Source organism: Lepisosteus oculatus, chromosome 4, assembly GCF_040954835.1.
Source record: "Lepisosteus oculatus isolate fLepOcu1 chromosome 4, fLepOcu1.hap2, whole genome shotgun sequence".
Lineage (NCBI taxonomy): Eukaryota > Metazoa > Chordata > Actinopteri > Semionotiformes > Lepisosteidae > Lepisosteus > Lepisosteus oculatus.
Window position 1 is genome coordinate 59989886 of NC_090699.1, and position 18380 is coordinate 60008265.

The 18380-nt window shown below is 36.4% G+C and overlaps 1 protein-coding gene across 1 annotated transcript in view; it reads left to right on the top strand.

Annotated features, from left to right (window-relative positions):
- The window catches only part of cpne9 (copine family member IX), a 120568-nt gene that overhangs the window by 85761 nt on the left and 16427 nt on the right, over positions 1-18380 (top strand). The window contains exons 11-16 of the mRNA XM_069189438.1: positions 123-198; positions 2100-2153; positions 2703-2764; positions 7294-7340; positions 7722-7903; positions 15016-15143. Of these exons, the coding sequence (XP_069045539.1) occupies positions 123-198; positions 2100-2153; positions 2703-2764; positions 7294-7340; positions 7722-7903; positions 15016-15143 (549 nt within the window). The remainder of the gene's footprint in view (positions 1-122; positions 199-2099; positions 2154-2702; positions 2765-7293; positions 7341-7721; positions 7904-15015; positions 15144-18380) is intronic.

Consider the following 18380-nt stretch of genomic DNA (forward strand, 5'->3'; position numbering starts at 1 on the left):
TATTTTCTCCCGGATAGAACAAAAATAAAAATAGAATTTGCTGCGCAAGTGTACTGTATGTCAGGGATTCTCTAACAAACTGCTCTTTTTTCTTTTGGTTGTCTCTGTTCCTTGTATGTCAGTCATGACTTCATTGGAGAATTTACCACCAGTTACCGGGAGCTCTCTCGTGGACAGAGTCAGTTCAACGTGTATGAGGTGAGCTGTGGGGAAATACCGTGATCCGACACAAACAAAAGCTTTTATTTCAGTCTGAGAGCTGTGTTGAGAACGGCATACTGTATGGTAACTCTTTGGATTAGAGGTTGCAAATTTCATTCAGAGACTTGTAATTTGTAAATAAATCAACAGAGCCTCATAACACTGCCAGTGCTAGGCAGCAAATGACCTCTATCCCCCCCGAAGACCCCTTAAGTTACTTGAAATTTTAAGGTCCAAGGACTGTGCTTAGTACAGTATTTCTCCTTGAACACAAACTGTAATACTGTAAGAAGATATTCGACTCTGAGTCGTGAGATTAGTTTAAAGTGGATTAGGGACTTTTATTTCTTTAACTCTGTCTTTAACTGGATAATAAAGCAGTTGTGGTTTGAGACAAGTGATCTGACATCAGTGCTCTCTGATATCATTGTGGCGCGGTAATAACATTACAGAACAAAGCACAAACCCTGCAAGAACAATAAATTCTGCAAGCATTAACACTCTCCAGCCATCATTTTCGTCACATCACTACTTCCATTGGACTTGAGCTGAAGTGCCAGCAGCCATATCACCCTGCAACTCACAACTGGCAACCCATTGAAGCTCAGCAGGTGTGAGCCTGGTCAGTATAGGAGACCTCCTGGGAAAAACTAAGGTTGCTGCTGGAAGAGGTGTTAGTGGGGCCAGCAGGGGCTGCTCCCCCTGTGGTCCATGTGGGTCCTAATGCCCCAGTATAGTGACGGGGACACTATACTGTAAAACAGGCGCCGTCCTTCAGATGAGACATAAAACCGAGGTCCTGACTCTCTGTGGTCATTAAAAATCCCAGGATGTTTCTCGTAAAGAGTAGGGGTGTAACCCCGGCGTCCTGGCCTAATTTCCCATTGGCCCTTACCAATCATGGCCTCCTAATAATCCTCCTCTATGAATTGGCTTCATTACTCTGCTCTCCTCCCCACTGAGAGCTGGTGTGTAGTGAGTGTTCTGGTGCACTGTGGCTGCCGTCGCATCATCCAGGTGGGGCTGCACATTGGTGGTGGTGGAGGGGAGTCCCCATTACCTGTAGAAGCGCTTTGAGTGGAGTGTCCAGAAAAGCGCTATATAAGTGTAAGCAATTATTATTATTATTATTATTATTAAGTGTGCTGAAAGAACCCATTAACAGAGTGGGGGCTTTGTAATTCTTTAACCATCCCTTTTACCTGTATCACAACAGATGGTGCATAAGCTATTTTCTATATCCTACCATACCTCAGATACTCTACAGTTTCAGCAAGGCTTCAGTAATGACAAATACTGTATACAACGCTTTGTATGTGTATGTTATAAAGATGTAATTATGGCTTTACATATTTATTGGCTATTTGCTCACTGTTCGACACCTACCCATTTATCTTTTAGAATTAAAAAAAATCTAGTTAGAACTGAGATCATTTGTCTTAATAATTACCTAAATTCTCTTCCTTCAGCTTTGTTATTCATCATTCGGAATTGAACTATGGTTAAGAACACAGAAGGGAGAGGTTTAAGAACCTGGAGTGTTTTTTTTTTCTTGCATTTGATGACTAAACTAAATTAAAGATTAATTTAAATGAAAGTTAGACGTTAAATCTGGTTTATGCTCATAATTAAAATGTATCGTTAATAACTTTGAATTTAATGACAACACAAGCGCATTAGCAAAAACTGTAAATTAATGTATCAATTGGTCAACTACGATAGACCCTAACAACTTTACAAACACATGGATCTACAGAATACTAGAGCCATAGAGTTTGTGAAATCCTACTGATGGTCTTTTTAATCCATTCCGGATTCTCAGTTTCATATTATCTTTTATTTTTCTGAAGTTGCGGTTTGGTTATAACATTTTCCTGCTTTGCTTTGTGTTTCTGAAGGTTCTAAATCCGAAGAAGAAAGGCAAAAAGAAAAAATACATCAATTCAGGCACAGTAAGTAAAAATGAAGTTTTAGTTAAAAACTGTTTAGAAGAATTAGAAAGGAGCTGGTGATGTTTAATGTGCTATTAGTTAAAAGTGAAGGTTCATAATGAAATTTGGTTTGAAAATAGGAGGAATGTCTTGCATACCTGTGGTTTCTGAAACATTAGTCCAGTCATGATGTTAGAACTCTTAGATCCATTGAGAAATGACTGTGTTAGATTCTTGGACTGTTAAGCTATAAGAAGCCAAACAAGCAAGGTACTTAAAAAAGACATGTTTTTGGCATGTGCATTCTTACAACATGAAGGTATTATTGTTACCATAGGAGACAAGAAACGGTTTGAAGAAGAAATGGTTTGATGAGCAATTAGATTTTTTTAAAAGAATTTCTGATAAACAATTAGTGAAAAGCAATGTAATTTTCTTTTACTATTTCAGAGAACATTGTGACCATGTTTGCTTCGTTAAATAGAATCAAACGAAATGGAATAATGACAAGGAGGAAATGGTATGACTACTTCCTTTTTTAACTTGAATATTTCCCCTCTGTTTATTAAGGTAACTCTGCTGTCATTCAAAGTGGAATCTGAATACACATTTGTGGATTTCATCAGAGGAGGGTAAGACTGAAAATTATCATTAAGGGCTATTTTCTAATGCTATGGATCCTTAAACTCACACGAGTTTCCCTCGGTATCCAAATGCTATCAATGTGTAATAGTAAATTATCCTGTTGGATTGCATTATTAGTATTATAGAAAATCTTTCATATTCGTATATAAACATAATACCTCCTATAAATATTAGAACTCTGGGTATGTGCGGCTAATTCGGAGCTTATAAAGTAAACAGCTCAATGTTGTCAAATTGTCAACTCACTATTTAATTTGTTTTTCACATTGGCACCATCAATTCCATGTTCGACTGGTTTCAAAGTAAAATTAATGTCAAAATATCATAATTGCATTAGGTTAAACTTTCTCATTATTACTTACTACTGGGAACCTTGCAGTTAGATCTGTGCAGATCTATACTGTAGTGCACATGAATGCAGTTTTGCCTGTAGGTTACACAACTCTGAAACAGCTCCTTAGATGGACTATAGATGGACTGAACGCATCTACACATCTACTGCTACATCTGTTCTCTTTCTTTTTCTTTTCCCGTTTACAACCGTTTTTTGTGCAATATATGCCAGGGACCTGTGCAATACATTTACATCTATATTTATATCTACGTCTATATTTATATTCATATGTGTGATATGATTTTTCTGTGTACTGTTCTGTTGTAGTCTGTTCTTTGTGTGTCCGGACTGTGAGTAACTCTTGTATTGTATTGTATGTATTGTACTATTATTATATAATTTGTTACACAGTGGCTGTGTTGTGTGTGTTAAGCTGCTGCTGCACTGCAATTTCCCTCACGGGATCAATAAAGTATCTATCTTTTAGGGATACATGTGCCACAATCACTGTGTTTTGCATATGCATTTTCTGATGTGTCAGAATGGTTGCTTCTGGAAACGAAGCGAGGCACAGTTAGAAAATGCTTTTACTGCTGTTCATGATGTGGGTTTTCCTGTCTCCTGTGTTTGTCAGCAGCTTTAATTCAGAGTAGTGCATCAAAGGTCATTAATTAGCTGGAAGGGACACCAGTGGTCATCAGCATGAAAGGCTGAAGAAAACTAGTCAGTGAAGATGTTATATTTGTTCGAACATCCAAATGCAGCCATGTACTCACAAGTGGCCACAAAATAGCTGTGTTTACAAATTCTATGCAGCTGTTACCACAAGAAATGACATACACCAAGCTTGTCCTGCATATTGCTCGCATTGGAGAAAGTACATTAGCAAAATTAAGCACATTTTCAAAGTGGGGTATGAATCCCCTTTTCATGATCAAAAGATGAAGGTTGCCTAAAACCCATTTTTGGGCAAGGCAAAACTGGTAGCAGAAAGACTGGTAGCATACATTCAAGGGACCCCAGATGTAAACTCTTTTTGTCTATTGGCAGGGGGGGAAAATGCATTATTTTGTTGCAGCTTTAATTTTTATTTTAGAATGAACTTGAATCTTAAATTTCTCGAACTTTCATTTGGAATCAGACTATACTGTAGGTCTTACTAACTTCAACATTGAGTCAGGATTTGCATGGATATTAAAGATTTGTTATATAAATATCCTTTTAATGTTGTGTTCTTGCATGTTTTCAAAACTATCTGCTCGGACGTATAGTATCTTTATTGTGAAATATTTTGGGTTGTCTTTGAAGTTTATTCTGCAGGGTACAGAGACTAGTATCCCCATGGAGGTTTGGCTCAGAATTAAAGGTCGCTTGGTGAACCACCTGCCTTACAATGTAGTGAGGAGGGGGAACACAGCCCTGTTCTAATAGTTCTATCAATTCATCCTGTCTTTGAAAATTGTTATCTATAATTTAATCACATATCCAGTTGCAAAACTTTAGTATTCAGTTCCGGATTCAGCTATCTGGGAAGAATGTTTGCATAGTCTTTTGCAGATAATAGTGTATACCCCATAGACAAACAGCTCTTACAGGCATTTATTCATTCTTGGGTTTCTTTGTTTTGTAATCAGTGACATTTTACCACACGCCTGGAGTACTACTGCATTGGTCTTCTAGGATTTGAAATGATATCCTATTAACAGGATGATAAGGCTTTGATTTTAACTTTGATCAAAACGTTTGTAAATGCCTAATAAGAATAAAGCCAAAGTTATACTTTTAAATAAAAGAGGTGGAAAAGTGCAATATTCGCTCTTCTAAAAATATTTTCTTTTTTTATGTAGAAATCCCCAAGAGAAGGAAGCTCATAATAAAAACAATAAATGTCCCTTTTGCACATAATACAATTCCATGCAAAGGTCTTTTATTGTGTGCTAAAGGTCACTTATTGTTTGCTTATTGGGGCTCCCTGTGCAGAAATGTTATGAAAGCATTTACATATTGTGGAGACAAATCTTATCCCTCTGGATAGACGTTTTATGGACTCCACATGTATTACCAAAATTGTTAAACTGTGAAAAAGCACTCAGTATGTCCCATATACAGTTGCATAAAATAATACATTAATATAAATAGCATCATATTTATGTACGAATCGGCAGAGAGTTTTCTTTGCCTTTGAAGAAAATATACTAGCAATATTTTCCTCAGTACTGTATATTGGAAAAAGTTTATTTTTATGTGACATTCCAAAACAGATTTGCAGGAGTGGTTTCTCTCTCGGTATCTCTCTCAGTTCCCTCTTTAAATGGCATTACATATAAACATTGCAGTGTGAAATGAATTGGGCTTTCTGGCAGTTCTCATCAGAGCAAGGCTGGAGTATTTTCCATTGCTGTGGAATAGGAAAGGGGTTGTGAAAAAAAAAGGATGAGGAAACTTCCTTACAGATCATTTAGAAAGATATTAGCTCCTCTAATTAGAAAGAAAGTGGGAAAGTGATTAGTCAAAACAGCATTCCACAAACCTTATTTTGCATTGTAACACAATATTGATGTAGGTTGTATGGGGTATTCATTAAGGATATAATGATAGCAGTGAGGAGATTACATAACCAGACCAGGACGGAGCTGTTGTGCAATATGTCTGTATACAAAGTGGAACTGCAGTACACAGAAAGCGTGTATTTTTAACACACCAAATCAACCCACTGTACAGTACATGTGTGCCTACCTGCTTGCCTGTCTTTCTGTTTAGCTAGCTTTCTGTTATGTGTATTACTGTGAGAGCTAATTGATTCAGTTATTCAGTAATTAATAAGCTTCAACTCTGAAATTCAGTGGCTTATATATATAGGCTCACCTGAGCCTTATTCATTCACTGCTCCTGTATTATTTGTGGAAATTGATTTCCTACAAGTTTTCTAACACAACCTAAAGAAACAATTCTGAGAAAAAAGAGACTAAAATTAGATTTTAGTATATTAGTCAAAGTTAAAATAATATACATTTTTATGCTGCAGCTTATTATCCTTTTCGTGGTACATTTTGTGTTCTCGTCTGTTGGTAAGAAAAATGTAATGTCGGATAAGGATTACATCCCCAGTTCCCCAGCAGTTATATCACCCTGCAGTGCACAACTGGCAACCCACTGAAGCTCAGCAGGTGTGAGCCTGGTCAGTACCTGGATGGGAGACCACCTGGGAAAGCTGAGGCTGCTGCTGGAAGAGGTGTTAGTGGGGCGCTCACCCTGCGGTCTGTGTGGGTTCTGATGCCTCAGTATAGTGACGGGGGCACTATACTATAAAAAAGGCACCGACCTTCAGATGGGATGTAAAACCAAGGTTCTGCCTGTCAGCAGTCATTTAAAATCCAAGGGCATTTCTTGAAAAGAGTAGACATCACCCAAGTCTTCTGGCCAAATCTCCCCTTGGCTTTTACCAATCATGGCCTCCTAATAATCTCTATTTATGAACTGGCTTCATCACTCTGTTCTATTTCACACTGAGAGCTGGTGTGTGGTGAGCATACTGGTGCACTATGGCTGCTGTTACATCATCCAGGTGGGGCTACACATTGGTGGCAGTGGAGGGGAGTCCCCATTACCTGTAAAGTGCTTTGTGTGGAGTGTCCAGAAAAGTGATGCATATTAGTGTAAGGAATTATCATTCATGATTATGTATAGAAGTTGGAAAAAAATGAGTGTTAATTATGGAGAGAAACCTGGAAAGTAAACTCCATTTTCTACTCAAGCTGTAGGGCCTATCCATGCTTCATTTGTGCAGCATCTTTTATCTCTTATCTTTTGAGAGTAAACATGTGAATCAATCTGCAGCTTTTATTTTTGCAGAAATTTAGAGTGAGTAGCACAGATACTTTTGTCATCTTGAGTTCTCTAAGTCTGATTTTATATGGAATTCTCATTCAGTACACAAAATAATCCCAATGCCATTCCACAGTAAGAGGAATAAAAAACAAAACGTTTATCAGTGTACCAGTTATGACAAAGGCGGAGAAAGATTTTAAAACACGGTATGTTTGACTCCATTACTGTAAACTTGGGCATTTATATGTGAAATTAAAATATTTTCCCTAAAAGGAAGAAAATACTAATGTATGAAGTGTAACATTTATCTCACTCTGTCTTTTGTGGTTTTAATCTTGCTTTTCCTCTCCTTAGAACTCAGCTGAACTTCACCGTTGCAATAGACTTCACTGCTTCTAATGGTAAGTCTTAGAACCTTTAAAGTAATCTACCACAAATTAAGGCCTAAAGCAGCCTCAAAATGGCATTTATTGGTCAAAATGCACTGAAAAAACACTGTACCTTTGTACAAGATGGACAAAATTCCCTTAGCACTTAGCAGTAGAACGTTTCTCACAATTTGCCCACAGGAAAGCTCGATGTCAAAAGGAGTAATGCATCACATCATGGGAAAGCTAAAAGTTTATTAAAACATTTAATCACCAGTTAAATGTCCTCTTGATAGTAATATTAAACTTTATTTTACAAGGTGGCTTTAAAAGCAGCATCTCGAAGTCCTGTTCTATTTCGTATAAGAAGTATGCTTAGTAAGTTACCAACAACCCACTTTCCTTCCCCTTGAGGAAATCCTTCTCAGCCAACTTCCCTGCACTACATGAATCCATACCAGATGAATGCGTACGCCATGGCCTTGAAGGCGGTGGGAGAGATCATTCAGGATTACGACAGCGATAAGCTTTTCCCAGCTTATGGATTTGGAGCCAAATTGCCACCAGATGGGAAAATCTCTCATGTGTTTCCTCTGGTAAGCAGAATTCTACATTCAGTTTCATGTCACAGTTTTGAGATGCAGCTATTGATGTGTTTGGATGATATTGGGTGGAAGAGAGATGGCTTTACCTTCCTGCTCATGAGGCTTTTAATGACTTAGTGCCATACATTATTGATGTAAGATTTTTGTCAGTCCTAAAGATGAAGGACCATCTGTAATACTGTGTTGATGCACCTAGACTCGTTTGGATGCTCTTCTTTGTAGCATAAACCTCACTTCACATCCTATTTGATTAAATAGACTTTTATTAAGAATCGTTGTTTTGATATTTTTCATTTTACAGTGTTTTTTGAGAAGTCCTCATGAAGTCCTACATACTGGGGAGAGTTGTGATGATCATGATGGTGGTGATTGTAATGATTGCTGCCATTGTTGTTATAAAGTGATTTTCTTTTTTCGTACTCCACTCTTGTAAGCAGATATAAAGCTATTTTTGCTTTTCTACATATCTCTAAATCATCAGCATCCCTCTTGTACCTTCAGAAAATATGGATGCAGTTTTGTGGATGCAGTCTAATCAAAGCTTATACAGTTACATCATACAGTAACTTCCATTTGAATTCATAGTCATGTACTTGACTGTTTATTTTGCGTTCTAATAGCTTCAAGACACTGCATGCAATATCACTATTTTTAATGAAGTGTCTCGCCTGTTGTCCACAAAATTTTGACTTTTCCCAATTGAAGTCTCATTCACCATGTACATTCCCTCTTTTTAATCATGCAACAGAATTAAAAATTTCTGTTGGACAGTCATGTGAAAGAAGAATTTCTTTGGCATTTTTGATTGAATAGAATGATGAGCCTTAACAGGAAATGAACTAACAAAATGGTACACTGTGTTCTCAAAGCTGGTTTCTGTAACTCCAACATCAGAAAGACTACAGAAACTAAAATTATCCTGCAGCTAGGATCACACCTTCCCCCTTCTCTCAGTGACAGACTACTTTTCTTCTACAGTACATTCTCTCTATTCATTGTAGGTTTCATTTCATACCTCTCTTCGCCTATCCTGACTTCACACTACCTGATTGGCCACTGTCTGTCCCCTGCTCCCGCCTCTCGCTCCTTCTCCCTCCCAGCCTTTGTTCTCCCGCTACATTACCTTTGCTTACTGCCCTGTCTTTCTCACACCTGAAGAAGGCTCCATGGCCGAAACATTTGTGTTTTCTTTCTTCTCTTTTCAGCATGGAATAAACCTATTACTTCCACTGAACAAAATACCTACATACTCAACAATGGTCAACATGTAAAGGAACAAGTAATAGGTTTATTCCATACTGAAAAAAAGAAGAAAGAGAACACAACGTTTTGGCCGTGGAGTCTTCTTCAGGTGTGAGCAACATGTGTTGTCCATATACTGTACTGTATGTTTAAGATTTACAGTATAATTGTCCACATACTGTACTGCAGTATAGCTACACTGGACAACGTTAAATCACTGTTGAGGAAAAATGTGTACAATAAAACATTACAAGGTAATAAATCAACCTGAAAGGTGCTGTGAAATTAGAAAAAGAAAAATAACACTTCCAACTAGAGGAATTTACAGACGAGCATCTTTAAATTATACAGCGAGCCAAGTTTCGTAACTCAGCCTGGGTCCCCCTGAGTGACTTTACTTTTATTTGTTTGCATTGTTCACGAACATTTGCTGAACAGGCTCTTTGCCTCCTATAAGTGGTGAATTTCAGCTCATTTCTCAATAGAAACATCGGACCCTTGAGGCTATGGCCGAGCCATCTTGGTTCTGGAGCTCCCGGAGGCTCTCACAGATTTACAGCTTGTGAAAGGAAGCATTTGTATGAAATGAGCAAGGTGGTCAGCATCCTTGGGGAAATGCCCCTTCCAAATTTTCTTTCTGGTTCCCTTTCCTAAAATTATTCCAGCCATGGCAAAAGGACAGTAAATTAGCATTGTGGTTTCTAAGGACTGAAAATCTATTTTTGAGGAATTTCTGATTTGGGCTAAGCAGCAGTCATATTTTATAAGCTGCAGCATTGTAATATAGCAAATGTTTCAAAATTACATTCTAAATCAGTTCTTTTTTTTCCCCAAGATTTTTTTTGTAGCTGTAATGTGTTTGTGTTCGTATATAAAGGACAGAATCACAAAGGGGATTCCTCCACAGTCAGTGGTTTGTAAATAAATGATGAGCCTTAACAGGATGTCTGTTTGCTACTCCTTCCTGGATAACAAAAATACTGCTGCTCAGTGAAATGGTAATTAAACTAACCAATCTTAAACACATTATGAGCCTTTGCTTCCAGTTACATCACATGTCCTTCTGTGTATGGCTGTACATACAGTAATACTGCTAATTCCATATGGAAAATTATGAGTGTTAAAAGCTAAATCACTGCAGAATACCCAATTAAAAGTTGTCATAGGCCCATTAAGGTAAGGAAAAACTTTAGGTTCTTCATGCACAAAAGGTTACAAGCATGAAGAGGTTGCTCTCCATTTGATTGGTAGTGAGTTATACTATAAATCTACGAACGTCATAGTTAGTTCCTAAAGGATTACGATATTCATTGCTTTTGCTTGTGTTTAAGATGACATACAGTAGAAACAAAACCTATTACATGTATATTACCTTAGCTTTTTACCATAAGGTGATTAATTTACACACTTTGAAGATACCATTTAACCAGTGATGATGGGAATGAAATTAACAACATTTTGTTTATTATTGGTTGTTGGGAAAATTCAGCATCGTATTTTGTGGACTGGACAAGAAATTTTAAGGGAAGGGTGGAAGGTAGAATTCTATACAGTAGTGATAAGAAAGAAATTAGTATTCTCAGCAACCAGAAAATTCTCATCTCTCCATTCATTTAGAGATAGGTGCCTTCCACACATCTCCAGGAATCTGCACCCTTTGGCTCATATTTGTGCTTTCTTCCTCTCTCCCCTGAAGAAAATCCATAGCTGAAATGTTTTTTCTTCCTTTTTTTTTGTTGCTTTCAGCGTGGAATTAATCTCCACCGCTTCCTTTACAACTGGCATGCTGACACAGCTCTCCACTCTAATATATTGTTAATATCAAGGTTTATTTGCATGCAAAAGGTGACATTTTGCCATGCAAAGGTATTTTTAATGTATGAAAAATGTATAAAAGACACACTTTATGTTGCTCTATACAGTAATTTCTGCCAATGCAATATGACATTTCTTTTTTGGAGTAGCACACCAATTTTAGATATACCAGTTAAGGTTGAGTGTTCTTCATGAAATATTCATAAGACTTTGGTGGAGGTTTCAAAATATTAAATTGTGCTTTTGAAACTGAAACTAATGGTGCTACACAGTAGACTGGATTGTGTTGTCATGATTCCATTATTCGGGAAGAACCACACAGATCCTCCTCCTCTGCATATATAAAACAACTTTTCTCACGCAATCAACTCTTTATTTACATAAAGCTAGCCTCATGAAGTTTATCTATGCAATTATGGTTTATTATTTCAGATACTTTTTAAACATAACAAGAGGCATTTAGTGCCCCCTCTCTGATATGACTCATTTGCAAACTCAGTCTTACATAAATGTTTAACTGTAGTATGTGTCATGTCTGTGTTGGACCTTCCTGTTCGGTTTGGACTTCAGCCCTTTTAAGATGTATTTAAATTAGTTGTTAGGTTGAACACCTCAGTCACTATGCCACAAAAACTACAAGGTAACAAAATTAATTTGTCATTTGTATTGTCCTCCGTTATTTGTGAGTAGTGAGTACAGACATTTTGCACAACTGCCAGATTCTCCCCAAGTACATGTCAAAGTATTGATATGGCTGTCATGTTAGGTGTCTAGACACAAAAGGGTGAAGAAGCAGTGACTGCAGATTTCCCTTCAGGCTGTCTTGAAGATACAGTCATAGAATCAGCTTGTTTTGAGAATGACACAAATGTGGTTAATTTAAAACATAAATTGGTTACACCTCTTTAAACGCTCAGTAAGAGTTAAGTTTTTTCCCCAGAGTAATGGAGTGTGTAACTCCTTTGCAAAATGTAGAATGTACATCACCAAAAAATGTATAAAGGCTGTCACTTCTTGTTATTTTCTTCAATAGGTGAAAGATGAATATGTGCCATTGAGTAAGATGAAGCATATTTGCCCATTTTAATCCTCATCTTTGCCATAAAAAATTGTATTCAACAGCTTTTAATGTTTTGACTTATATTAGGAGTGGCAAGACACCCAAAAGGTGCCCATGTGAGATAGAGAGCTGTTTGTGGTGTTCCTAGAGCTTAGTGTCATTTATAATATGTCTAATTATGCAGCTGTAGCACTGAACTACATAATACAGAGATACAGTTTACCTAGTAAAACTCCAGTTAATAACCATATGCTACCCACTGTAGGACATTAAAAAATAGGGATATCTCAACACAATTTATAATGAGTTCTCCCACACAAATATTGTGGAATTTAACCCTTTTTACATACTTCCTTTCCTTGCAATTTGAGCATAATAGCCCTTGTGCCTCTTGGCACAAAAATACTTAAATGGAAGGCATGACACTTGGTTAAGTCTATAGGGAAAGGCGTTTGGATTTTTACAGAGCAGTGGAGTCGGTATGCTGCTGGTGTAAATTAGGTGATAAGGATAAACACTAAGAGGCCATTTGACAGATGTTAAGTAAATTCTGGTGATTTTTTGATGACTTGAAGAAAAATTATTTGGCCTTTTTTTACTGTGTATATTACTTACAGTACATCAGAGCTGGAGAGCATACTGTTTATGTTTCATTTGACAGATGTTAAGTAAATTCTGGTGATTTTTTGATGACTTGAAGAAAAAATATTTGGCCTTTTTTTACCGTGTAAAGCACATCAGAGCTGGAGACCATACTGTTTGTTTCCTTTTGACTGACAGCAGAAGAGTAGAGGCAGAAGAGAAGCTTGAATTCTGGTTTATTAAATATAGTTGAGAACTCCAAAGCTCCTTGAATGCGATTGCCTTCATAATTGTGAAGATACAGTCCAGAAGCTCAAGTGGCAAGTCCTAGAATAATCTTGCATTTTGAGGGAGAATGCATACCTATACACACTGGTTGGAGAAAATTGGCAGACAAAGTGATCAGTAACAGAGAAATCCATTCAAGACCTAAAATGAGCTTTGGAAGGTGATAGTTCTTCATTGAAAACCGAACTACAGTACGTTTACAATGAGAATAAAAATAATTTTAGGGTTTATAAGAATTGGAGATGATATGAGATGTTTTGATGCCAGGATAATGAAACTTTGAATTAAAGCAAAGTAGAATATACTGTATTAGGAAAAAAACACTTTAAATTAAAAAAATACAAAATAAAAGCAGATAATCTCTACCTCAGTTGCAGTCCTAGTTCACCTGAACTCTTGACTCTGTATCTTTGCTGAATTGCAGCACCTAAACAGTAGTGGCCTGTTGAATTATTTATACACTTTTTATAAGACATTACCTCAGAAGAGGGTAGCTGACATTAATAGTAGTTCACACATCCAGACTCATTTTCCTCTTTAAAAATACAAGTTGTGATTGCTAGAAAACATCAAGTATGAAGTCACATTCTTGAAGTCCTGTGCTTTAAGATTCCTCCAAAGACTTTACCATGTTAGGAATATTACATATACAGTATAGGAGGTTTGCATAGGAATTCCAGCTTAGTTAAGTTAAAAATACCGCAAACACCATAACTATGCAAAAGAAAGATTCTCATCTACTGTTTGATGTTGTAATGAAGCATTAATTTGCCATATTTCTTGATTAACTTCTATTATTCATTACATCAAAATGCCACATTCAGCACAATAGCTGTCAATAGTGATAGCAACATTACCATCCAGATTTTGTGCAGGCCTTTTAAAGAGACCTGAGACAATTAAGGTACCTGTGGTCTGTTTCCACTTATTTTCATTTCATTCCACTTCATTTAGTACCTTTCAAAAATTGATTAAAAAAAAAACAAATGTAAAACTTTTTACCTTCATAGGAGTAATGAACAATACAGCTATATTACAAGAGCCCATGATTTGGCCTCTTGGTTTTAAAACAAGATGGTAATGTTGAAATTACAAAAAGGAGGGATTCTGCATTCACTTTGGTGAATAAGGCATGTTCAAATAATATGTAAAATAAACCAGAAAAATCACAATTTCGTAATATATATTGTATATAGCCCTACCAACATGGGAACAACTGAAAGGACAGTTTTCTTTACGGCTGTCCATTCCATAATAATGCCCTTCCAATTCTGGTAGAGGAGTAATCAATAATTCAGACACTAATGAAATGTGTTAATCTGTCTGTCCTGCAGCTATAAACATACCAGTTATTTTTGGACACTTGGATTAGTTCTCATCACTTTTATAATTACACTCCTGTTTTCTGTGTCAACCTTATCCTGCACCTTAAATCCTCTAAATAAGGTGCAGTATTTTATATATCGCTGTGTTCCCAGTTAATGAACCTAATTATACTTTTATGGTACTGACACGTACAAAGTAAATCTAAATTCATGTGTTCATTCATCCATTGATTTACACAATGACATGCTCAAACACTAAGAGCCCAGTTTAAAGGCTATACGTGTTTTAAATCTGTTTCTGATTCCTGATTCATTATTGCTTTGCAGAGCTGATACTGAGGCTTACATTGTCAGATAAATTAATATATTCCAGGATTTACTATGACCTGAAAAAAACAATGCATAACAAAGCTTAGAGTCCCTAAAGCCATTGTCAGAATCAAAATGACTGATGCAGCTATTCATTGTGTCTTATCTCTCTTCCCGTAATATATTGAAGCATTGAACCTCCATTATGTGCATGTGAAAATATTATAGAGCATTTCTTTGCATCATTTCCATTCTTGTACATAAATGCAAAAAGGCCTTTTGACAGTTTCCTGCTTGATTATTATTCATAGAACTTTTTATTATTTGAATACTTAACGGATTTCAATGGGTGAAAAGATGGAATTTTATTTCATTTTTTCAGCAGTGGATGAATAAAGCTTTAAACGGGAATGAATGGGTTGAAGTTTGGTTTGATAAATGAGGAAAATCACCAGTTGTTGTGTTCTGCTGTTTCATTTCAGAATGCAGACAATGAAAACCCAAACTGTGTTGGAATTGAAGGTGTGCTTGAGGCCTACTTTCAAAGCCTAAGAACCGTACAGTTGTATGGACCAACCAACTTCGCCCCAGTTATCAACCAAGTTGCAAGGTAAGAAAAACTGACCCCGTTTTCACCATAGAACCATACCAAATCAAAGCATATTTGACAGAAGATTTTCTTTAGTGATATTCAACTTAGACCAACTATAAAATAACAAAATACCAGAGATAATCTTTGCCTCTTCATGCTGCACCATGTATCAATACATTAAGGCAGGACTGGAATATTCGCCTCTGACATCTTCACAACTGATTTTTAGTTGGTCAGACCCACAGAGCATGCCGTCATCGGACCTGGAAATGAGCCAGTTAGTAACAGAATGGTCAGAATACATCTGATAGACTGTGATTTGTGATGCCATCAGCATGGCTAAATTCTTAAATATTAGGCAATAAATGGCTGAATAATTAGCCACAGGACATGGAAAGATTTTCTGAGATGAAAGGAGATTTAATCTTATGGCCAGCTCTCTATCAACACTACACTAGGGAGATGAATTTCCAAAGTATTGTTGTATCGCTGTATCGTTGCATAAGATCACTTGGTACAGGAGTGATGGTGTAGGGTTTGATTCAAGCTGAGTTATGATAAGGACATGTTATACAAATTCGCTTCACTGCCCAATACTATGTGCATAGCATCTTGGAACAAGTCTGTACACCACCATCTAATCCATACCTACAGATGAAAAGTCACTTCTTTGTGCATACAGTGTTTGGTGCTGGATTGACATTCATGGTCACCCAAAGGGAACCAATGGAATATTTGTGGGATAAGCTTGAGTGATAGGTTTATGAGATGACCTGAAGACATTAAGTCTACTAAAGGTCAGGAGCCTCGGGCCCATTCTGCTACTGTGACACTGGGTTCAATTGTGAGCATCTGCTGGAACAGTCCAGAATAAAGCAAGTTGAGCCCAGTTACCTAGCAATATCTGGACTATAGGGTTCAACCTGCACACTGAGTGAGCTCGTTCATTGATGAACCAGAAAAATAAGAGAATCTGAATCAGTTTTGAAAGCATTAAACTGTACAATCTGAAAAGAACTTAAAAAAATGAAACATGAACTTGAATACAGTCTTTGAAGGAAACAGTATACCAATTGGAGAACCTGAACAACTTAAAATACATCATGTGAACATGTATTGGATTTGTCCCCTCAATGCTTAAGAAAGAAGGATTTGCATATTCTTCTAAATAAAATCCTCGTCTCTAAGGAGAGAAGACTATATACAACCTGTCTGAAGTTTTCAGTCAGCTGTAATACCCAAAGGTTTATTTGTGTTTCACACTCCCTACTGTTCCTTCGCCAGTTTCTTAGAAAATAAGCATTTTCCCCTGAGCTTTTTATGCTGAAGACTTCCTCCTGTTATATAAAGAGTTTTGAAAAGCCTCTATACATTAAATGAAAATGCCACATGAAAAGATTATATAAAACTATTCCTTGAACTTTCATCCAAGAGCAGTTGCAGCTTGTTTCATGTAATGTGTTCTATATTACTATATTAGGATAACGAGGAACAGTGTGTATCTGTCTGTATTATTTAACTGGATTATTCTGTTTTTTTGGTGCTTCAAGGCTCTTAATGAAAGCTTTGGAGAATTACAGCTACGTTGGTCTGGAATGTTAATTTGTGATAACCTGGTGTTTTTTAAAAGATTATTAGTACAGCTCTTGTGAAAGAAAACAACACTGTCATCTAAACATTTTTTTAATAGAAACAATTTTTTATAACAACCTAATTACCAAATCATAGTAGAAGAAATCTGAAATGATAGATTGGCAATGTTCATGAAGATATTAATTTAACACTCAAGAAAATGAGAGAAAGGCTTTATATTTTAATAAGTGTAAAATTAGTTTAATTATTGAAATATTTGATTAGCTTTTGGGTCATTATGAAAAGCAGAAATATCTTTTTAGAGCATTGAATGGAGGACTTGATTATGAGGAGTTTTCATACACAATCAGATGTAAAAAACTAGAAACAGACAGGTTGTTATGCCTCTGAACACTAATTAGAAAATATGTGGGTGAGGAAAGGTGGATTATTTAATTTTTAAAGATTACTGTTCAAAAATGGGTCAGACACACACTGGACTGGAAGTTTAATAGCTGTGCTTCAGATGACAGTATCAAATTTGTGAGGACTCAGCAAGCAGGTTGAATTCTTATAAGATGTAGAAATATTATTATGTGAAGGTCTTATGTTCATTGTGAAAAATATATGTTTTTCGAATGCAAAATATGCTTACTACATGCTTTTTATTTTGCCAAGTTGTTTTTGTTTTAATGATTCTGGACACACACAGGTTTGCAACTAAGTTACACACTAGCCTTACAGACCCTAAATCTGTTCATTGTTAAGTCCTATCTCTCACAATAGTATAATCAACAAAAGGTAATATATTTAAGAAATGTTACTAAATATTGGATCATGAATAGACTAGCTTTGTTGATGCATTGCTGATGGGAATAACATTAACTACATTACTTTTTTCTAATTTGTTCTGTTAGATTAGCTAAATTTAATAAACTTCTTCACAAAAAAATAGACTACAAGCTACAGAAATACAGTATCCCCACAACTGTAAAATATAGTTGAGTGAAAAGGTTTAAAATGAAGTTATAATTTCAGTAATTCAGTAATTACCATTTTGTAGTAAATGAATAACACATTTTGTTACTGTAGCTTTAATATTAAAAAGTGAACTAACACACTTTAACGCAGTCATTAGAATCAATCCCGTTTAGGGAACAATGAAATTGAACTTTAGGGGCACGATTTCCATTCCTGGTGGAAAAGGGCTGCTTTCAGAATTATAAAAAAGCTGAAAGTGCAGATTCTAAGAATGTACTGCATATAAAGTTGCATCTGTGTCCTCTAGGGATCATATTTATTGATTTAGAAATCTCAGGCCTCTATTATACTTATCATTCCAAAGGAAGGAGCTTAAGGAACCTACATGGAATAACCTACAGTACAGTACTGTGAGCCTGTTGGTAAGTGTCAGGCAGAGTATTTAAATGTAATTAGCTAATTTCCTTCACTGCTGGCACACCTAGTCTATTAGTAAAGCAACAGGTAAGGAGTAACAAGAGTCTTAACTCAGGAGAAGAGCGGGGATGGGTGATAAGAGATGGTGGGAGGTCAGAATGGGTCATTGTGCATTGATCGGCAGCTTGAAGTATCACAGATGATTGCGTTAAAGTGTTGACACTCAAATCCCATTTCTGAAGGCAACAAAGCATGCCAGAGGATAGAAATGGAAACAACATAGAA